Here is a 23,498-nt window from a genome sequence, read left to right as displayed (position 1 = left end):
ACAAATTGGTATTTCTACCCCTTATCTTCGTCTTATTCAGTTCAACTGTTAACTCTTTGATAAACACACCGTTCTTAAATGGCCTTCTATCCATACATATCATCACCAACTGTGGTTTCTTTTCTTTCATCCTATCAGCTAGGTAAATGCCGGGTTTTGTTTCCAGCAGTTCCGCTAAGTCTACTGATCAACGGCACATCATGTTGATATTTCAGGCCCGCATACCGAGAATTACATCGTCTATTTGGGAAAAGATGGCTGCTAATATTCTTGGTTGCTTTTTGATTCTGCACAGGTACCTTAGGTGGGTAGACATAAAAAGTGTTGAAACATTACCTATCATGGAAAGACATGCACGATCAATAGGGTGTTCATTTAGTACAGGGCGTATCTATAAACATAGAGCTATCCTACACTCGCCGCCTTTAGTAACGACTCTATAATTGATGACCCACTAACCAGCCTAATAAACTATTTTACCATTCACTGCAGCAGTTTGTTATAAAGTAACTGTTTATCTCCTAACCTACAAAAATTTTTTTTATAAAGGTATCAGGCCTTGCCTTTTGGAGGGTTATGACTTTAGGCCCACATCTTTTGGCGACACCTTTCTATGCATGCGCTCATCCTCATCCACTGTCAAGGTAACCAACCTAACTAGGTTATCATGTGCCCTATTATAATCCCTCTAATAAAATGAGTGGTTCACCATTGAAAACCCAAAGCTTCACATGAACTCAATAGCCTACCCACAACCCCCTATGTGTTAGGAGTTGGAAACATCCTTCATGAATTATAGTGTTCATTAGGTTAGCTAAGTAAACCTGTATGGCAGCACATGAACCATTCAGACTAGTGTGAATTTCTACTGTGATTGAAAGTTTTCATGCGCCTATTATAAAAAAATCCAGCTTTTTCACAGTTTGTTTTTATTGTCGCCTGGTTTGTAAAGAGAGCCTTGGCTAGCTTGTTTTAATTCGTCTTAACTACTTATACCATTCTTCAAAAAATGTAGCTGGGAGCACAGGCAATCTGAAATAAATGCTGACTCCAGATATCTGTAAACCTCTGCTACACACAGAATATGCAATAAACTGAATTCTTTTGTAATCCAAATCTAAAAAGCACAAGCTAATAATATCATACTATAATCTGCTGGAACTGTAGCTGAAATCACAATGCTTCTGCCAACTAGTGCAGTTCTATTAAAGAGACAAGCGACTTTCAGCTTTGTGCCTTTCAGATGAATAGCTGGGTTCATCAGTAACTGTTTGATAGTTCTCTTTAGCCAGGAAACAGAGAGTGTGCTACTATGGCTGAGAGAAGAGGTTTGGCGTCGCAAAGAAACTGTTCTTATCATTGAAGTTTAAATGCTTTAGAGCTGTTGTCCTCATCTGAAAACAGATGCTGCCAGCTGTCTAACACCAGGTACATTTTGTTCTGATATAGTAATCACAAAGCCGCATGCAATTCAAGTACTGTACATTCACTGATAATGGAAGTTCTCTCCTGCTAATACATGACAGACATGTTTGTTTGTAACAAGGTTTCAATATCGTAATGTGATAACATTCCGTAGCTAATATCATAGACTATATGGCAGCCGTACGGCAGCGTTGTCAGATTGTGAAAGAAGTTTTCCTTAAACTGCTTATCTTATAGATTGCAGGTAAACAAACATTCAAGAATTGCTTTGGCAAACAGCCAAGTCTGTCCAAGCTGTCCAATAAAAAAGAGAAGAAACAGTCCTGCATTCTATAAAGCATCGTCAACCGTGAGCAAGTATTGCTGATTGTTGTCTATAAATGCTCTGCATAAGCTGACGGTTAAAAAAGAAAGAACAGTCCTATATCATATAAAACATCGGCAGCAGTCAGCAAGTATTGCTAATATTGTTTAGTCCAAACCAGTTTGCTTAAAAACAAACGGATATGTAGTCGAACTAAATTTCCAGCAAACATTGCTGCATAGTGTTCTTTTGTCATTGCCACTTCCTGTAAAAAGACGGCTCTTTCATGGCCGATGGCTAGCCGTGAGTGCTGCCTTGACTTTGATGCCAGGCAGTGTTTGTTGATGAATACTATGCTGCCTTCCATAGTTACCTTCTATTGTTAAGAGTGTTAGGTTACACATCATAGATAAGGCATGGAACAGGCTGTCATTATTATGCAGGCTGCGCTACTGTTTGTTTAGGTAATGATATGGGTTTGAATCAATCTTTTCAAGTGCAACATCACGCTTAAATGAAGATGTTTGCTATCGTTGCGTCTCTAAACGCCGATTGTTCTTCTTCGGTAGTGGAAGACTATAGTCAGCAGTCGTATGAGAACAGGTAGGCTACTTTCACATTGTATTGTGCTGAGGTTACATAATGATACTCAGATATAGTATTTAGTCTCACACAGAATAGAACCAATATATTATTATAGTATATAAAGTAAATAGTTTATTATAGTATATAAAGTCACTTATATTTTACTAAAAAAGTTGTTCATATTTGAACAGTGAAGGTAAGCAGATCAGTGCATAAGGACATGCAGACATTATTGCGGTATCGAATCATTAAGAAAATCTAGAGCAGTAAAAAAGGCAAATTCTGTTCACACTACGTAAATGTTTTTAAGTTTGTCCAACATAATCTGACTATTTGGAACCAGGTAATCTAACATCTATTTTCATCTATGGGTCTATGTCTATTGCTACCCATGTGATCTATGTCTATTTTGAACCCCAGCATCTGTTCATTTAAAGCCTCGTAATTTCTGCTTATTTTAAACCCTATATTCCATGTCTATTGTGATCCATGTAATCTAAGTCTATTGTGATCCATGTGATCTAAGTCTATTGTGAACCATGTGATCTATGTCTATTGTGATCCATGTGATCTAAGTATAGAGACTTATGCCGATCTCTAGTGTGACAATTATAAAGGGTGCTGGAGAGGTTGAGGTTCACTGATCTCTTTATTTATAACTGATGACCGTGAAGCCTATTAGAAAATGAATAACCATGCTTAAAATATGTATAAAAAATCAGAACAAAATACAAGTTAAAGAAACAAACAAAGCAATTAATGATATAATAGGCTTCGAGTAAATTGCATAATTGTTACACACCTTCGTGCTGTCTGTGCACCCTCTAACACTTCTATCTCTGATGTTAAAGTTGCTGTAATAAGCAAACTGGGTGGCAGAGCCACAAAACTTCTACTGAATAATAGTAAAACGCTCAACTGTCTCTAATGTATGAGCTAGCATGGTGACACCAGAAACTAAACTGATGTGACAGAAATTGCAACTAGAACTCGACTGGATAAAATAGCAGGTAATGAGAAAAAGAGTAAAATAATTGGTGCAAGTTTACCGCCACTCTTACGTCAATCGTTCGCCAATGCTCGCCAAGCCAAGCGCCAAACCCGAACAATAAGCATCAAGTGGACCACCCGGAGAGCAAGAAAATAGCTGAACGCCGACTTGTCATCTCTAAGTGATTTTTGGTAGCTCATAACATTCCATTAGTATTGCTCACTGGACAGTAGAACCAATGAAGGGTTAATTTCTCTACACTAAGTCTATTGTGAACCATGTGATCTATGTCTCTCGTGAACCTAATAACCTACGAATATTCTGAGACACCCATATACTCTGTCTAGGTGAACATAGTGCTTATGATAGCATTTATTTCCCGTGTTCTTATAACGCTGTCTATGACAATCTGTGCACCAGCCTGGCTTTAGCGGGTTCATGAGAATTTATCATTGACCGCTGGTTGCTGTAAATGCTAAAGATAGCTGTGGCAATTATATCCAAATGAATTAACTACATCCGGCATCTTCATTGTTGGTTCTGGTATTTTAAAGACCAGGTAAATGCATCCGTTTAGTTGGTGTTTAAAAAATTGCTTGGCTGAATGTTTCATGTTGTGCTCGACCCATTTTAAGTTATCGAATATATCGTAACTAAATGAAAAACTTTGTAACATGGAATCAGAACAAAATATTTGACCCCATTTAAACATTTTTAATGGAGTTTCACTTCTGTTTGCCTTGATGAAAAGTTACCAAGTTTCTATGTTGGCCAAGGACTACTTGTCAGGATTTTACTATTTGATGTTGGTGGATCCATGAATATTCTAGTTTTTTTTAAATTGAAGTTGTCTTTACTACCAAAGACTTCATAACTACCTCACTTACGTGAGAAGTCTTTGAAGGTCAAATGGGTGTCAAAGTAAAAAAGTATTGTATGTTAACTGTTGAATCATATGTTGACTGTCAGCGAAAGGCGAGCTCTTTGAATTTACTTTCTTACAAAAGATAGCAAAAATAGTTACTGTATAAAGTTGACAAACTTGTTTTCTCACATGTTTCATGTTATTGTTACTGATGGCCACTGATATGTGATTGTCTGTACTTTATTTACCCTCATATGAACATTGTCTCCAAATATCATGCAAGTGTCACATTATGATGCATTGAATGTCACCTGCAGCCTGTGTTTCATTAATATATAACCCAACTTATTTTAACTCTTATTATGAGTAGTTCTCTAAATTAGTTTGACACCACCTACTCAATGAATAGTATATACTTTAGGAGGAAACAACTCCAAGTATAGATTACACTCCAGTGTTTTCTCGGCCGATTCATTATAAGATTTGAAAACAAAACTGCTGCCTTAAGAAAATTCAGACTGCTGCCATCTTTACTGAGGTAAAAGACGAATAGCAGAGCTTTTGATAGCTGTAGATATACTTCAAAGGGAAATGGAGTTGTCTCCTTTTGCTCTAGCCTTGAGGATCTTAAACTCTGTTACAGGTACTATCATCATGTCTAAGACGGAGCTCGAGAGTAGAATGTTGAAATTAAACCTTGCACCGCCAGTGATGAAACCAAAGGAAGCAAGAACTCGCCCAAGCAGAAATACCAAGCTGGCAGCATCAAAAGTGACAGGCAAAGCTAATGGCAGTGTCAAAACCTCACGGTAATGCTCATTCCTCAACATGTTTCCATGTTAAGATAAATGACGACAATAATAAAATAAATAATCTTTCCATAATTTTCAGCAACGCAAATAAACAGCCTTTTGAGCTCTATGTAATAAAAAATATCATTGACTGACATCAGTAAAGCTGACTTTTATTATTTTATCAAAATCAGTAATAAAATTTAATGACATCGTAATCTACCCTTCTTAAATTGATTTAAATATTTTGTAATTTTTGAACCTTGCAAGCATCCTCCAACCTTGCATTAGATTAGTGTTTGATTGTCACAAATCGTTATTTCTTATCAGACTGCAGCTAGGAAATAGAAACTTGTGACTCCGACATTCACCTTGTCTGAGACAAACACTAGACTTTTTTAACTTGAAGACTTAGACTCTAATAAAAAAGAAAATCAATAGAAATACCTTTCAGAAACAAGAGTGCTCTTCCTCTTTCACAGACAGACTGTAATATAGGCATACAGGCAGCACATACGGGTCAGAGAATCAGTTAGCACTGCACTAAGCAGCGAAAGTTTCACACGATATGTATATGCTTTTCACCGCTGTCGAGTGCAGCTTGTCATGAAGCATCTGCATGTGTTCACTGTTGACCAAGAATAAACATAATGCCATTAAAGATTATAACACCATAAACTAAGAGATTATATGCATAGAATTTTTGGGACTGACACCACCTGCTGAACACGACAGCTCTCATATGCTCGAACGTGGATAGCGCTATTAACAAATGTGATACAAAGCAGGTTTTATTGACCGAAGATGGATGATATCGGCAACGTCTACACACTTTACAAAAACTGTTCCAGGGCAAACTACTCAACAAGTAGAAGTAATTTGTTGTGGAATAATTTATATTTTTTTAGAGCAAGTCCATAACAAATACCATGTTTTGTTATTATCGTTATGTAGCGATCTAATTAACCAATTAAAAAACTAGATGTTATGGGCACATCATCACCGCTGCGTCATTTTCCATTTGTTGAGGTATAACACAGCCTAATATGCGTCGCAAAAACAAACCTTACTACGGAAGTAACTAAATATGTTTTATCATTCTATTTAAACTCTATGAAAGGCATCGCTAAAAGATTTAAATCTGCTGTATGTCTCTGTATATCAAGGCGACCACTATTATGTCACTACTGCAGCAGAGCCAAGGTCAGCAAAGTTGGTTTGGTTTTGTAGCAGTCAATTTATTAATTTTGTACTATAAATGTATATATGAAGTATTGCTTAGCCAACATATATAGTTGTCAACATTTCAGTATCACATGTTGCAAGATGCAGACCACGGAAAAGATATCTATAATTGGTTTTGGCACAAATGAAATCATGAAGAAGCTATCTCTATATTGAGTGAGAAGTCTTGTCACCTTCAGTAACTAGCCCTCATTTGAGGTGTGAAATATTGAAGTCTCCATGGTTTTAACCATTTGTCATCCTCCTTCACATTGGCTGCTGACAAGATAGATGCTTTAAACATACTGAAAGTTTTATTGTACTATGTATTAACCTTCTGTTTGGTTTAGGAATTAATAATAAGCATGATACTAAGATTAATGATGAGAATAATAGAGAGAATAGTAATAAGGATGATGAAAGTAATAAGAATAGTGATGAGGACAATACTGAGAATAGATGGAGCGTATGCGTATGCATCTAGTTGGAAGGACAAATAAGTAATAGTGAAGGAATATCTCTGGTCGGCAGACTTCTTGGGTTTATAAGCCTGACTACATATTAACATTAATATAGGATCCGGTCAACACTTAGGAAAGAGAATTGAACAAGAACAACCAGCTATCAACATTTTTGTAAAGGTTGTGGTAGCCACTTTGCATTTTAGGAGATAAAATGAAAATTGGTGTGCATATGTATTAATTATGATATTTGGGTGTTGCAGCGGCAAAACAACAGCACGAAAGAGCTCACAAACATCAGTTAAATCTGACCCAAAGACAGCGGGTCCCTCCATCTTCAGCATTCTTATCACCAGACAGCTTGCCAGGAACTACGTCAAAAGGTTTCGTCAAGGAAGACAGCAGCAGATGATAGATCGTCCAATTCCGCCGACCTACCAACTGGAGCCAAAAGCTCGCTTTGATCCATTGTTAGTGAAACCACTAATAAAGAAGGTAGTTGATGCCCGTATGAGGACCTTTCGTTATCAGCAAACGACTGCTGCCCTTCTGTCTAAGATCTTAGCAACAGAATGTAAAGACGCTGCCAAAACTTTGGACTACTCTCGATACAAGCTAGTTTGTCAAGTATTTATAGGAGAGAAGAAGGATCAGTCAGCATCCATCAGCAGTCAGTGTGCTTGGGATACCAACTTTGATAATGTAGTAACGTACAATTGGCAGAGTGCCAATGTCTATTGCATTGTTACTATGCATGGAATTTATCAACAGTAACGGAGAATGATAGATGCTGCGAGGTCACAGAAGCTTACTTGTGTTATTGATATGCTAGTGTTACTATTGCATGGCAACACTGCGTGTTTCATAACAACAGAAGAAATGTACATATACATGTTTATTGATTTGTATTTATAATTAAAAATATATTCTTTCTGAGAAAGACAGTTGCACTTGTATAAGGAGTAGCTTAAAAATGGACAGTATTACATAATATAAACTGATAAATAATATTTAAATATATACAATCTATATACACCACAAGAATGGTAAGTCAACAAAAATTAATAAGGCACTCATAATGCCAGTCATGAATGAGATAGATTTGTTAGTTTAAAATTCATCAGCACTCTAACAATAGAATTAATCATCTAACATAATGTGAACATAACATTGCTAATGAAGGAATGCACTCGGTTATTGGGAGTTTTCTGCCCTAGTTTACAAAGCAGACAACTCATAGCTAAACAATGCTGCCCGGCCAGCTGACCATATTGAGGGTGATTTTAGCACCTTGTGATGTAGATGACTTGTTGAGTAGGGAGACAACCTCTGTATGTGACAAATCATGCGTTGGTATACCATTTATAGATGTGATAACATCACCTCGCCTACAAAATAAAATTAACAAATCATATAGCCTTTGTAAAGATACTGCTAATATGCATGGAGCTAGGGCATTCGCCATATAAACAAGAAAAATCATAAGAGAATTCAATGGCTTACGCTTCAATTTATGAATTGGTTTTAACAAAGCGCCATAGCATAATGCGATACATTTTAAGTCTGTTAAATATGGCTGCCTGGTGAAAATGATATTCCACACATTGGTTTTATTGGCTGGAAGCCAAGAAACTCAGAATTGAACCCCAGCCTCCTCTCTCCGCAGATGCAGCGCTCTAAACCACTAGGCCACGACTGTTCCAATTAAAAGTAGCAAACAGGAGAACTTACTAAACTCCCAGCCAAGACTTGCGCTCACACTACCTGGAGCGATGAACACAAGGCTTGGCTATGAAGTCTTCATCGAGAAAACTTTACGTAGCAGCCATTTATTTACCTGATGTTCTGTTTATCGGCTGATGATCCCCTTCGCACAGATTTAATAAAAATAGGCTGGTCACCATGATTACTACTTTTTCCTCCCGAAATTGAAAATCCCAGGCTACCATTCTCCCTTGAAAGTTTAGCTTCATGTTCCAGCCAGCAGTTCCTGTATAAGACATCAATTGGTTACAACTAAAGGACTGTACATAGATGTTTCCGGACTGTCCAAAATTTATCTCTCCGAGTCTAAAAGTTATATATGCACCAAATTTGCCCTAACAAGTTCAAATATGTTGTAGACTAAAAAGGAGAGCTAGCAACCCCCAGTTTATTTGTCACTGCGTAAAAGCGGGCTCTACACAAAAACTCATCTATTTTCGAACCTATAAAAATAAACTTTCATATCTCGCTGCACTACTATCCGAGTTACTCTGCAGCATTTGCAGCATTCTAAAAACCTATATTTACTTTCCAACGTAATGGATGTGTCTGACCTGGTCTGATACAACAGGTCTATGTTGAAATACACGACACAATGTGAAATGTTTGTAATTCAAACGTTATAGAGTGAACCTCTGGAAGTACTGCAGCACTTGAAAGAGAAGACAACTCTATTTAGGGCACACGCTAATGGATTAAAACAAGGACCGACGCTAACCTAGGAAGGTCAAGCCAGTACATCCAGCTTGGAAGGAAATTGTCTTTATCCTCAGCTGTCTCTGATGTGTCTAGTAGCTTTAGTTCCACCTTTTTATGACTAGCCTTAGATTTTAAGATTCGAACTGCATCATTGTGGTTGAGACCCATTATTTTAGCTCCATTGACTGACAGTAGTATGTCTCCTTTCTGCAATAAAATTGTTATTCAAAGTCTTCCTGAATATTCTAAATATTCTTTATACACTCACTTTCCTTGCGTTAATTGTCTCCCCTTTACTTAATGGTCGCTGATGGTCAGGTTAAAAAAGTTTCTCACATTTAGAGCATTTAATGTTTTACAATAGATTGCTTGCATGTCAATAGCAGCCAAGTAAAAACAGCTTACAACGTTTGGAGACATAACAGCAGCAAAGTCTAGATGTGTCTAAAAATACCCAGGGGTAGACAACTCTGCATTAGATCCTAGTATGTACATGTATGTATAACTTTTCATTGATAATTGGTAGTCATCAACAAAATGATTTCATTACAACATATAACATGTTGGGCTACAATTGCTGCAATTCTAAATAGCAGAAATCAGCATAACTTAAAAATCATGAATTTTTTAATATTAATATAATTATGATGAAAATAAAAAATAACACACCTAGTTTAAGAATTGAAAAAAAAAGGAATTTCTAAATTTTAAATATATAAATTATTGCATAGACGTAAATATCAAGCCAGCAGTATTTGAACATGTTATCCAACATGAAAAAGGCAAATCTTAAGTCAATTGGAATGTAAATAAAAAAATAAATGTTTACTACTTCATAAAAGTTTACAAAAACCTCGTGTTACATTTTCGAGATGAATGCATTGACTTTGTGAGAGTGAATAAGTGAAAGAGATGGGCTCACCTTCACACCACTTCTATCGGCTGGGCCCCCTGAGATAGTGTTCATCACATAGAGAGGCGTATCCCCTCGCTGACTGCCCAGTCCTCCGGCCACACTAATTCCAAGACTCTCACCTCGTGACTGTAACAGCAAAACAGAACATGCTAACTGATAGATATGGCTGAGGTCAGACTAGATTAGACTGGAATCAAACGTTTATGAGTTCCGCGGAGAGCCAGCCATGGATGCGAATATTATGACATCATAATGATAAAGCGTGCATATTTTAGAGATTTAAACACCAATTACCAGTGACATTGGAATGTCATGCATAAGCTATTATGCTTAGAGACGTTCCTAATAACCTAGCATGTTGCCACAAAGGTTTATCGTATAATATGGCATGATCTTACAAGTTTATTATGAATACCATGCTGCATCGCCAGAGCACTATATAATATAGTACAGTGTTATAATAAGCCACAACAACTAAAAAGACTCTTGCCTAGTCAACTAAAATTGAAGAATAAATGCTAATAATAATGTTATTATATTTCATAGCTGCTAACATTATATGGGTATAGAAACTCTTTCTAGCCTTAGCGCACCATCTTTTGTCACGGGGCTATCCTTAGTGTCCCGATCCTTTGCATGGCACTAGACTTAGCGCTTAGTGTTCTTATCCTTCCTATAGCCTGAGTACCAATACCATGTTAAACTCCAACTCACCTTTGATACTACTATTGTTTTCTCTGTATTGCTGTTGTTATTGACGTCATCGTGGAGAAGGGGGTGCGAAGCGCTGAGCTTGTCACTCAGAGAGGTGGTTTTCTCTTTTTCATTGCATTGTGGCTGATTGCACTGACTTATTATATCTGGCGTCTGGGGCCTCGTCCTGCGTGATATCACAAACTGAATCTTGCCATGGGCGGCCTAAAAGTATTCAAGCGTCATTATCATACATGTCTACTGCTATACATTTGTCTATTGCTATACATATGTCTATTGCTATAAATCTAGATATACATGGACATGAAGGAGAAAGCGTGACAATATAAACTGCATCAAAGAGGTTATATGCATTGAATTGTGCATTCATGTGAGTAACGATGAGATGTAACAAGTGAGGCGAGGCAGCTTTCTCGATATCTGAGTCATGAAGCAGCATTGCACAGATGAGCCACCACAGAATAACAGTCAACTGTTGGAAAAATCTGCGTGTTCACAGATACGAATATACATTAACACCTACAAATATTATGTTAACAACTATGACTATGTGTTAACATCTATTAATACATGTTAACACTTGCAAATATTATGTTAATACCTTTAAATCTATGTTAACATATACAGATATATGAGAACATCTATGTTTACCTACATATGTTATCACCTATGAGTATAAGTTAACACATATGAATACATACTAGCATCTATAGATATGTGTTACCATCTATGGATATGTGTTAACATCTCTGTGGATAGATGTTAATGCCTACGAATATTATGTTAACACTAATGAAACTAGTTAAACTTTGATATCTGTCCAAACAACGGAGAGGATAACTCCTTAGAAAAGGATGATAACGCTTGTGACAGCCTGAGGTGAGAGAAAAAACTGTGACATGCCACCCACTTCCTTACCACAGAAATCTGACAATAGAACAAGGTTGCTTCTAACAAGTCATAATTTTTAACAGAAAACTTAAGGATGCATGTTGATGCTACAAAATACCTCTCACAGAATGCTGCCATCTTTTTGTGTACAAAAAAAATTAATTTTTTATAAGCGTCTATTACAAATATACTTTGCTCTCTGAACTGTGAAAGCAATCATCACAGGCAGATGCCATACGTATGTGATTTGGGGAGATGAAGGAATCAACGTAGGTATAAGGATAGACTGATAGAGCCAATGTGAGATAAGAGACAAATTGGAATACTGTCACAAGGGATAAACATGTTGTGAGACGTGAACGGAGCCAGTGACCACCGTTACTCACAACTAATCTGAAAATTTTATAAATATTCTAATTTTACAATTCAATGTGAGATGATGAAATCATTTTGCACCAGATTAACAGATTATCAGGTTAACAGATTAACAAAACAACTACTTATTTAAAGATAAATTTACACAAAATCTTTGTAGATTTTATCAGAAAGTATCGGTATTTTTTGTAATTTGCAATAGTTTTTTGTTTGAGGTGATCTGACTGCCAGGATGTTTCAAGATTAAAATCGACAGAACTTGATCATGATTAAAACGCTCTGATCATGCGAAGGTGTGATTATGAGATCTATAATTGCAAAGATACTGACAGAATTACAGTTACAGTTACAGGTTAAGTTACAGCGTAATTCTGCAACTTGAACGCAATAGTCGATATTAACTATCACAACGATAACAACAAGTGAAGTCATTTTGCACGTAATTTTCGTCGGGGCGTTTTTGCCGCGATGAAGTTTTGTCGATTTTGTTCTGGGAGCACACTGGGAGTCAGATCATCTCATACTTTTAAAACAAATAATAGAAAAATACTGATACTTTCTGATGAACTCTATTAAAATCTTGTGTAAGTTTATCTTTAAAACATGAAAATCTATCCGGTGGTGATTGTCTCCTTACAGATTGAAAAATAGATAAAAAGCTCTCTATCCTAATAACTCATCAATAGGCTACGGCTACAGGACGTGGACCTACCCGCTTACTTGAAAATTCAAAACAGTCGTGGGAATGGCCTCAATGATTACTCAATTAGCAGACGAGATTTTGCCCACCAATTATGCAATCGCTAAGTCTCTTGAAACGAGTGCTGTATAAACAGTTATGGTAATAGATGAATCGACCCTCAGCTATAGTAGCACCAGGTCATGGTTAGACGTAGACTGACATGAAGGTGAACTAACTGAAACCACCCAGTCAGGTGCTGCTACCCTAAATCTATAAAGCTCATAGCGACGGCAATGTTACGCGTGCCAAATATATTAGCACTGCAGATAGCCTGGTTCCTACATCAATAGATGTAGTAGCACATGCCCAGTTCTCATGCAGTCAATATTTGGCAACAAATACTTCCTATTTTAGATTAGATGCCATATTAATGCTAATTTGAGGCGTTTCCTTGCATAACTAAAATGTATTAAATTATAATTAGGTTTGAACTTTCAGATTTGAAATTTTTGGCTTTCAATTCCAAAACAAGCTTTAGAGATTATCTACACATAATCTGATAAATGAATTTTAAAAATTCTGCAAGTGCACACAACATTATTGGGTGTGAACATCAAAAATGTTTTTGGAGACCAATAAAATGAAACAAACCCATTAATGGCGTCCACAGAATACACGAGCTATACACAGTGACTATACACAACTTACTTCATGTTTTCCCATATTACAAGCAAGTATATTCTCAGACTTTTAAATTAAAGAAAAACAATATTGCTCGGTTTGGCGCTTGCAGAGGTAATGAATATTTAACATGGGTTGGCCGTACCTGGCCAGCTTGACGGACTTGAAATCATTCGACTATGAGGTAACGCAGCCACCACCCCATCTAAACTGATTCCATTAATTGCTTTTCCTGTAATCTCACTAGTATATGGAAAAGACCAGTGTTTGTCTGCTCATTAGTATTCATGCAAGCTAAACACATCTCCGCGCAGCCACGCCATGGTACGAAACCATTAACTCCTTTCACCTGGGGGTGACAGATGCGAACTTTACAGCAATTGATGGTCAGGAAGAGGAAAAAATAATCGCATTTACAATTGCTGCCGGCTACCCACCTGGATATGATTGGCAGCGTGCTCTTGACTTAGAATAGAAAGGTCATCCGAGTTGACCTCCAGGATTCGGTCATCAATTCGGAGTTGTCCATCGAGACTCGCTACGCTGCACGGAATCAAGTCTTTTATATATACTCCTGGCACATTCCTAAAAACAGCAAGATTTTGTTTGAACTATACAGACAGCGGTATAGAGACAGCGGTATCACCTCACCATGTCACCCTAAGCTCTATAAGAGGTGCTCGGCCTTACAGGGTTTGACAGAACGGCAGTTTTTCTGATTTATTCAAGAGAAAATGAGAAATATAATCCGCAATAAATCAATCTAATAGAGTTGTTGGGTTTTTGCAAAGAGGCAAAGACAGTATGAAGCAGCTAATAAAATAGCTTCCCATCTAAATGGAGCGTCTGGTAACCACAGCGTTATATGGTCTCATCTTCTCAACTTCCAGACTGCCCACAGCTGATCGCTAGGCCATCTCTGAACATTCAGCTGAAAGTACTCAGTTCTCAGTACATCTGCTTTCCAATGACGGATGTTTAGTCGTGAAGATTCGTTATGAAAAATTTCACGAACACAATTTTAGGTTGAAAAAAGTAGCATGAAAAACTCAGACGTTGGTGTAAACACCCTGTCATGATACGTTGATGTGAGGAAATTGCATTATTCAGTTGAGCAAAAAGTTGGGAAACTGCGATCAGCTTGCAATCTACCTGCGATATACCTGCACATAAGCAAATGTTTAAAGACCCGCCACTTCAACACAATCTTTACTATAATAAGAGCCGTGTCCATCTATCCGAATCCATACTTAGAGGTTAAGAAAAAATAATGCTTTCAACGTATTTAAACACATAACTTACAGCTTGGTGAACTGATACTCTATCACACGTCCCAATCGACTACGTTTCCACAATTCAGAATAATTACGCACTTAGTTATTACACTTGAAAATCTCTCTCGTCTGACTCGCCAGCGACTGCCTCGACTAGTTTCATATAACGATAGAAGCCAAAGACAAGTTTAGCATGATGTCATACTATCTGGAGAATGACTCAAACTGCCAGTAAATTGATAAATAATGTAATGATTCGGCCTTGAGCTTTCAGCAACAGAAAGTTTGCTTTGCAGACGACCTGCTTCTCCCTTCACGCTAGTTTCACATGTAAACTGCCACTGACCTAGTTTCACATGTAAACTGCCTCTGACCTAGTTTCACATGTAAACTGCCTCTGACCGTGTGACACCAAACGCCCTCGCATGCATTCACAGTTACGCCTCGTTTAGCCATGTCACAAACATATCAACAGATCTGATGTCACAAAGCGCCTCCTGATGTCACAGAGCGCCTCCTGCCCCAACATATCTCAACAAATTCTGCACTGAGTGCTTGGAATGATTCGACCCATGAACTGACAGAAATAGATGCGTAGAATATAAATACATCATCATAACTCAATAAGTTTGGGGTGAGTGTCTTATCTCCAGTCATCATTCACCCAGCACAGACCTAAAACTATTCCCTCTTAGCTGACACAGTTGTCTTTGGCCAGCTATAGAGCTACAGGTTTCAGTCGGTTGTGTAGGACAAATAATTGTCATTCCGAGAACAGAAAGCGTACATTCCTACCTCTTCCCAACGAGTTTTATTCCTAATTGCCTTCCAGGAGATTTGACGAGAGTTATTTTCATAATATCTTCCTTTTCTATTGGTCGATTTCTAGCTGAACTGTCTCTGTAGATGGTCATTTTCACAACAGGAAGTGTCTGATTGAAGGCTTTTCGTGCCTGAAAATGTGTCGCTTGTGTCAAGTCCACTCCATTCACCTGATTGAAAAATGATAACTTTATATCCATAATAGAATACTAACGATCTAAAAATATGTTAAATACTCCTTTTGCTGTCATTCTAGCTGAGTAATATACCTTTATATAGACGGGCTAACGGAATCCATCGAATAACAACTTTTCCATTGTGTAAACATGTACAAATTGCCAATTGTAGATTTAATCATACTGTGGTACGTACTCGTACGTCACAAGAATAACAAGTTTAGAGTGAATCACTTTTCTTGGCAGGAATGGAGTGGCCAATGGCTAAATTAGAGATACAAAAAACAAACCTCTAGTATTTGGTCTCCAGGACGTAGGCGATCGTCTCTGTCAATGAGTCCATTTGGAAATATTTCTTGAATACTCACAGACAACTAAAAATATAATTGGTTTGACTTCTGTGATTATGCAAAAAATAGTTGTCTAGAGGTGGTAAACCTACGCATCAACTTCATTCATAAAAAAACACGATTTTCCATGGCAGTTATATGCGATAGCTGAACAGTGCCAAATCAATTCATCAAAAGGGAATATGAAACGCATGCGCTTTTATTGACCTCTGATGCAAAGAAAAAGGGCATTCACCAATTTTTTTTTAAATTTAGCAATTATCCATGAAGCTAAAGCCAGAATGTTCTCCGGTAATGTTTCAATAGAGTAGGCATTGCCAATGCCACTTCATATTGTCATCAACGAGAGAGGACAATGCCACAAGTGTCAAGACAGCGTCTAACCGAGTCAGCAATTATCTAATAGAGAAGAAAGCGTTCATATCCAAGCTTCAGATGAGGAGAGAAGCCAAAAATCAATCAACAGACCTTCCCAATACTAACTGACTTATTGATTTCACACATTGCCATCTCGACACCAGCCCCGAACAATGGGCTTTTAATATAGAGAATAATAGAGCTGAGACCAAACCAACGCCGCGGTGACAAACGTTTCTAATCGATACAGAAAAGCAGCTGTCTGCTGCCCTTGCCATCTTATGAACATCATCAATCACAGCTCCCTTCGAATACCCTAAACTTCTCAAGGACTGTAGGTCAAATTTATCAAGACCTGAGAAATTAGCGGTTCATTATGGCACTAGGGAATACGATCATAAAGTTATACATTATTTAATATAATCTTAAAGTTATGCATTATTTAATATAATCATAGAGTTATGCATTACTTAGTATAATCATTGAGATGTATATGTACCAACTGTGGGAATGTTAACATTTCTCATATAAATTGATGACCTCGTTGCAGCCGACATACTCATTTTTCATTTGTGTACTCGTGCCCGTCAGGAGACTTCAAAACTCAACTCATGTAATCATTACGATCACGTCTAGAGTTCCCTAAGAAACTCCTGAGGAGAGATAATACTTGACTACCGACACAGGAGATATCATGTTGTATGTTAAATGCTAACGATAAAATAATCTCTTGGTGTCATATAATGTTTCGGTCGGTCACGATTCGATGCACAAGTTGGTCTTTTCCGAAAAGCACATTTATTCAAATCCTGCAGTTAAAGGACATGTCATATCCCAACAGCTGATAAAGGTTTTACAGTATAGGCAGCGGAGAAATGAAAGTTGTCACAGAAAGCAGCGAAAGATGACGAGCAAGAGCTGATGACCCTCTATGGAATGCAGTAAATATGCAGATAAAGAAAGAAAGATTTGATATGGCAATAGTAATAACTTGTATAAACAAAGATTTCAAACAGATATCGGAAGTCTGATGCCGCGTAACATTTTGGACCGTATTTAACATTCCCTAGCGAGTTCAACTATCGCTATATTGCCTCCCTTTTACTGTTCAGCCCTTTTCACAGCTCATTAAAATAAAGAAAACTTACAAGATAAAAATAGATTTGGTTCCAAGGTCTGCCAGAAAATTCCTATTAGCAAACTACCTCAAGGTAAACTAACAATATACTTTCCAGTGCATGAGCGAGTGAAATTACTTGGAGTTGAATGCGAAATGAGCTGAATAAATAGTGGTATGATGTTCGATTACTCACCAGCGGTGTGTCACAACCTCCCACAATGCTCAGCCCGAGGTCACATGACCCTCTGAGTATGGATATTCTCGTCACCTGTCCTTCTTCTATAGGAGCTGAAAGGTCGCTATCTATAAAAATTATGAAAGGAATCGATGGTAAATACAATAGTTCTTTCTATCCGACCAACTGGTTGGATCATTACCTGAGAAGTTCCTTTAAAGACACTGAAACATGCAGAAGGAAGATATAATCCTATCGAATATGGAAGGCGTATGGACAGTGTGTGCAAGCCTGCTACTTATGCATTGAATTGTGGTTATTTCAAGAGAGCAGAGATGGTCAGACGAAGGGATTGCGCGAGCTTTGCTGGTCAGCTGATTTTGAGTTTTTGTTGCCAGGCAACAAGCTCACCATTTGGCGGCAGAACTTTGTAAATAAGCCGCAAGTGGGCGACGGCTGGGACTTGGCACTCGGTTTATTTATTGATTCTTAAAACAGTTTAAAAACCCGGATTAAACAATCAGACGCATGATTTCTTCAGGCCCCTCATTTCAAAAGCGCGTGCACATCAAAAAAGCATTTCATCACCGACATTGGAGAAGCAACTGAAGAATGGTACGGAAAAGCCTTAGAATACACTATACAGTGTGATAGACTGGGTTCCAATGTCGACCTTGCAACCGTTTGTTACCGTGCCGTAAGCTTGCTTGTTTTTGTTTTGAAGAATTCTGGCACAGCTCGAATGTTAAAGATAAAATTTCAATTTCTCGGTTTGAATACGCGCATTGTTGTCCTCCGTATGTATGTATTGATAAATAGATCTTTACCAAATAGGTTTACAGGTCAAAGTCTGAGAAAAGCACGCACTAATCAACCAAAATGTGTCATAACGCGCTTATACATCTTCACGTCGATAGCTCGTGAATGCCCTAGCTCGGTGCACGTGCTGCTGAGTGGGTGACCTGATAAGAAAGTTTTTGGATCGCACGGGAATGGGTAGCTCGCAGCAAATACAGTAGAAATGTAGAGTACGTCTGAGACCTTCAATTTTCAAGTCAGTTTAGCGAATACTTACATGACGTTTTCCATTAGTGATCACAACTGAAAAAGCAGGTCTCTCGTCGTGAAAAGAATAAAGCTATCAGACGTGAATTTATTGCCATTAAAACTAGCCTGAACGTATCGAGAGAGCCATGGCGTAGCTAAAAATAGCTGCGCCATGGCTTTCTTAATTGTGTGCTTTCTACGCAGCATTGGTACTACACTGAGGAGGGGTCGGTAGGGAGTTAACAGGTTTTTGACAAATTAGAAAAATCTTATGTGACCGGATGTTTCGCAGTTAATTTTGGACCAAAATGCCTTCACTTGTATTCTATTCAAGTAAAGTGAAACCACTAGTTTTGACAAATTCTTTCAATGTTCGTAGACACTGATTCCAAATGAAAAATAACAAGCTGGTGTTCACCAAATGACCTTGACACTTGCAGAACCAGAGTGAAGGTGACTTTTTCTCATTCATTTTGTATTGAGCCTGAAGACTGATGCATATAAAGATATGCATAGAAACATCTTTTCTTGTTACTTGGAATGTTCAAAAAGGCTATTTTTATTTTTTCTATTGCTATTCTGTGACACCATTATAACCTATTACATCCACCATCATATGTTTCAGTTTATCAACTTTCAGTTACTACAACCTTCAATTCGCTATCCCGACTCCTCCGCAATACTAAAAGATTACCAACTTTTAAAACAAGTCTTTTCAACTTGGTAATTCTTCATTTTTGTCTTTTAGCTTGAAACGAGAAACAAAATTTCGTAGATGATTACCATAGCCAATAAAACTTGCTGCCAATGCATATAGTTAACACACATACATGACAGCACTTTTCACCTGTACACATTCTTTTGCTGACTAGATCACTAAGAGAGGACACAATCCTTTCAATTTTTGCTCTCACCTTTGTCATCGGCGTGTTCGCACTCCCATAAATGGCTCTCCATTGCACTCCTCGGTCCCTGAAATTTGCAACCCTGCTTGTATCTGTGACAGCGTACCACAGCTCCCTTACACCTGCAGTAAAACAACAAAGTTGAGCTAGAGACAACTTGTGAAAAAATTCTGCCGCTTGAAAAGAGCTGTCTAGTTCCTTAACATGAAAAATTTTTAACGAACTGAAAGTTGAAGCCTTTTTAAAAATTTGCATTGATTGAATATCGGTTATTGATTGAATATCGGTTATATGAATTCACATGTGGACAGCCATCTGCATGTAACATATGATTAAAGTGTTGTGTCATTTGGGTCTAGACTCAAGGAGATAAAAATGCATGAGATTATGAGATTTCCTCAAAAGGACGAAATATTACTTCAATGTTTAACTATTTATAGATATAAAAATATTAATCTAAAATCTCTGCCGCTTAGCTGGAGTGGCAAGGAAATATTACTCCTCGATACGATAATAAGCTATATCTTGTCAGAAGACATTACGTTTGCTCTTGATAAATGGGAAAATAAATCAACCTCCACCTGTCCGCCTTGATCTAAGCAGTCAAAAGAAGGAAAGACGAACCGAAGACACTCTGCACTGAACCTCTCAATTCAAACAGATAGTGGAATATTTTAGCTGTTGCAAGCGCTGAGCTTATTTACAATGATTCATAAAAAATAATGGAGTTTGTGTGCAGTAGTTAAGAATTCCAAAAGCGTGTGCTTTAGTACTCATCTCCCTCACCCCATATTCCTTTATTCAGAATCAAATTCCATTGTTTACCAGATGAGAGGTTTGCAATTCAATTTCATCTAGCTCTAAGCAGCCATCGATTGTATGGCTCTATAATAACAATCAGCTGACCTGTAGACAAGATGGGCTTCCAGTTCACACCTAGCAAGTACTTCCTCGCAGTAGTCGACATTGGGACAGACGACCTGCAGCTTGTCTAATAACCTACAAAAGAAAAATAGTCTAGAGAAAAGAGATGATGCCTCAGCTCAACTAAATCAGAGTTCAAGTCCTGATATCTGCCAAGATCTATCGTTAACAAATGAAAATAGAATGAAAAGTCCTTCAATAACAAGGTTGCTTGTCTGATGTACTGCCTTGAGTACAAACGGACAGCTTTAAAATACATTTTGAAATATTCTCGTTTGTTGTTTTGCAAAAGTTCAGCTTTATGAAGCGAGATTAGAGGGACATTAGGCTAATCCCTGAAGAAGCCCACCTTCTGATAATAACTGGAGCCGGTTGGAGATCATTGGGGGCAAGAGGATTTCTGTCGTTCGGGCACATGTTCTGTAGGTTAAGGTAGTTCTTTATGCACCTCGCGCAAAATGTATGTCCGCATTTAGTATCCACAGGATCGACCAATGGTTGCAGACATATCTCACATGTTAAATCATCATCTATAGGCTGATGATAGTCATAAAGATGGCTGTCCGTAGGGCTGTGAAATTGTCCGCAGCCTTTACAGAGTCGTGCTATCGGTCTGTCAGAAAAACTCATCATCCGAAGTTCCTTCTACAAAATAAACAAGTTTGATTTATTGACAACCTGAATACAAAGTTCAATTCACTACCATGATCTTGCCATCAATCGCTGAACATTGCCAACTGCAGCAGTTGATCCCCTTGAATCAGTTCTGAGGATGACCCTAGGTTTTGCTTGGTGTCTCTTACTAAAATTACATACAAGTACAGTTTTGATCAAATGTCTCTCTGCTTCTATCCTTAAAAAAACCACTTATAGCTATCGCTGAGACTATAAAGAGAATAAAAAAGGTAAAAATATGAACAGCTACAGTCGCCTTGACAATCAAAGAAATGCGCAAATGCCGAACTATACAATAGCCAAGTAAATCTCTACAAGAGAGGAACGTTTCGCAACTGTCCACTATGAAGCAAACACGCAAACAATATCTTGCGAACATCAAACGACATACTTCTAAGACATCGACCGATGATCAGAAGAATTAAATGTCATGCTCGATAATTGCTCGTGATCTGGTCCCGAGAGAAAACTTACAAGAGCAACTACTGGCATCTCACTAATTATACAAAACAATCGATAAGAATTAAATTTATTGAGTCTACATTAGGCAGCAGCGTGAAAGAAACCCACCGGTGATATCCTAAATGTGTTCATCCAGCTCTGATCGTAACGCTCCCACAAGAGGGAGAGAGTCGATTCATACATGCTCATCTTTGCTCGACCAAATGGTTAGCAAAGCAAAGACAGAAATTGGTGTCTTTAGCTGTGAACGTCTTAACATAAAATGATAGCATTGAGCAGTATTCCATGCTATCTCTACGCTTGACTGCATGCTCCGGTTTATACTGCCTTATACGTATCAGAGGGTCAATCTTGAGTTAAATTCCTGCGTTAAGCTATAATGTGCCTTGAATTGAATCATATTTCCATTTAAACCAAATAATATGTGGCAAAAATGTTATCCAAACGATATAAGACGTGAGAAAGACGTTATCTAAGCAACGTAATATGTAACAAAAGTGTTATCTAAACAATATACTATATATAACTAAAATGTCATCCAAACAAAATAATATGTAGCAAAAATATCCAAACAACATAATATATAGACATGTCAACTATTCTCAAAGTTCTCCTACCTTAGCGCAGCCGTTACCAAACAGAAGTGAAATAGAGTGAAGAATGAATTCGGAACACAAAGGATGTCGACTTGAGACATATTAACGGTTTCAGTGATGAATTGTAATTACATAAATTAGCAGATATTTACAGCGCATCGCTGCTTCCTTTCAAAATTCATCTGCGTTTAGAAAGAGAGCAGATGTCTTGAGCTAGAATTAGCCAATTGAACTCTAAAGAAATATACCTAAGAGGATTTAGTTAGGTTACCTTTGGTCCTTCATGACAAAAGAACAACCTCCCGTTTCAAGCTCCTGCCCACTCGTAAAAACTTACAGTATGTAGCTTACGTAACTGAGTAGAATCTTTGTGGCTTACTAGTCGGTGCTGACCATAAAATATGTGATAAAAATAATACATGAACACAATGCGCCGATTTACTTTAGCAAACAAATTCTAACAAAGCCGTGAAATGCCATTACGTGATTGCAATAACATTCAACGATCATTGCAAGATCGCTGCCGGTGTTGGCCTTTCAGAGCTGATTGTTTAACGCTGCAATGCTTATCCAAGTAATTAAAATAACAGACTGGAGATTAGGTCTATACAAGAGAAAGCCCGGATAATTAGAATGTATCAGGTTGGAGGGGCAAAGAAAACAGTGATAATTGAATCAAATTAGGATAATTTTACTGAGTCCAACTTTGTTTGATGCGAGCTCTCGTCTTAAAAACAAACGCTAATTGTTGTCCATAGAAAGAAGCCGAGATAGCTCCATGTACAATTCAAAAAGCACACAATAAACAAACTTGGCGTCTCTGGCTTGTCTCGCACATACATTTAGTTCCACAAAAATTATTAACAGTGTGTTGATTATGCAATGCAGATTGCACAATCTATAGATTGGACAATCTATAGTACAGATGTCTGTGTGTTACCTAACAACTGCATCACAGACAAGCAAATTCTACTTATAATTTGGTGCTTTCAAGGTTTGACACAGAAGACATGATTAAAACTGTGTGACATCCATCAACAGGTGCTGGTTTGACACTTGACACTCAACACTCTATTAGTGGCTATAAATGACTGAGACTCGTGCATCTCCAGTAACACAGTACTCACTTGATTTGCGCAGGAGGTTATGGTTTTGGAGAGAATACGAACTAGCTATGAGCACCTCTATGATTCCTTAATGCAAAAATATCTTTCCTAGGAGTAATTAATCCTTTGCAGTTACGGATC

The 23,498-nt window shown here is 37.7% G+C and overlaps 2 protein-coding genes across 2 annotated transcripts; one reads left to right on the top strand and one right to left on the bottom strand.

Annotated features, from left to right (window-relative positions):
• The first annotated feature begins 4,815 nt into the window (after positions 1 to 4,815).
• Positions 4,816 to 7,431, top strand: LOC137392795 (dynein light chain Tctex-type protein 2B-like). The gene is made up of 2 exons (XM_068079125.1): positions 4,816 to 4,979; positions 6,910 to 7,431. Exons 1-2 carry the CDS (start codon positions 4,825 to 4,827, stop codon positions 7,418 to 7,420), a joined length of 666 nt encoding a protein of 221 aa, XP_067935226.1. The 5' UTR covers positions 4,816 to 4,824; the 3' UTR covers positions 7,421 to 7,431.
• Positions 7,432 to 7,528: 97 nt separating this feature from the next.
• On the bottom strand, positions 7,529 to 21,904 carry LOC137392794 (ligand of Numb protein X 2-like). Its single transcript, XM_068079124.1, has 13 exons — positions 21,764 to 21,904; positions 20,868 to 21,163; positions 20,501 to 20,593; positions 19,604 to 19,716; positions 17,661 to 17,770; positions 15,931 to 16,014; positions 15,438 to 15,634; positions 13,806 to 13,953; positions 10,740 to 10,943; positions 10,032 to 10,151; positions 9,129 to 9,316; positions 8,484 to 8,636; positions 7,529 to 8,034 (listed from the first exon to the last, which is right to left on the bottom strand). The coding sequence occupies exons 1-13, from the start codon at positions 21,842 to 21,844 to the stop codon at positions 7,887 to 7,889; spliced, it is 1,935 nt and encodes a 644-aa protein (XP_067935225.1). The 5' UTR covers positions 21,845 to 21,904; the 3' UTR covers positions 7,529 to 7,886.
• Between the last annotated feature and the right edge of the window lie 1,594 nt (positions 21,905 to 23,498).

This window comes from Watersipora subatra, chromosome 4 (genome assembly GCF_963576615.1).
Source record: "Watersipora subatra chromosome 4, tzWatSuba1.1, whole genome shotgun sequence".
NCBI lineage: Eukaryota > Metazoa > Bryozoa > Gymnolaemata > Cheilostomatida > Watersiporidae > Watersipora > Watersipora subatra.
The sequence above is the reverse complement of the archived record's forward strand: the minus strand, read 5'-3'. Positions and strand labels throughout refer to the sequence as shown.

Excerpts from the sequence above, each read along its gene's own strand:
- LOC137392795 (XM_068079125.1), top strand. The coding sequence starts at position 4,825 with ATGTCTAAGACGGAGCTCGAGAGTAGAATGTTGAAATTAAACCTTGCA. Across the intron at positions 4,980-6,909 it reads GGCAGTGTCAAAACCTCACG|CGGCAAAACAACAGCACGAA; the intron begins GTAATGCTCATT and ends TGGGTGTTGCAG.
- LOC137392794 (XM_068079124.1), bottom strand. The coding sequence starts at position 21,844 with ATGAGCATGTATGAATCGACTCTCTCCCTCTTGTGGGAGCGTTACGAT. Across the intron at positions 10,152-10,739 it reads AAACAATAGTAGTATCAAAG|TCACGAGGTGAGAGTCTTGG; the intron begins GTGAGTTGGAGT and ends TTGCTGTTACAG. Across the intron at positions 8,637-9,128 it reads TACTGGCTTGACCTTCCTAG|GAACTGCTGGCTGGAACATG; the intron begins GTTAGCGTCGGT and ends TGTCTTATACAG.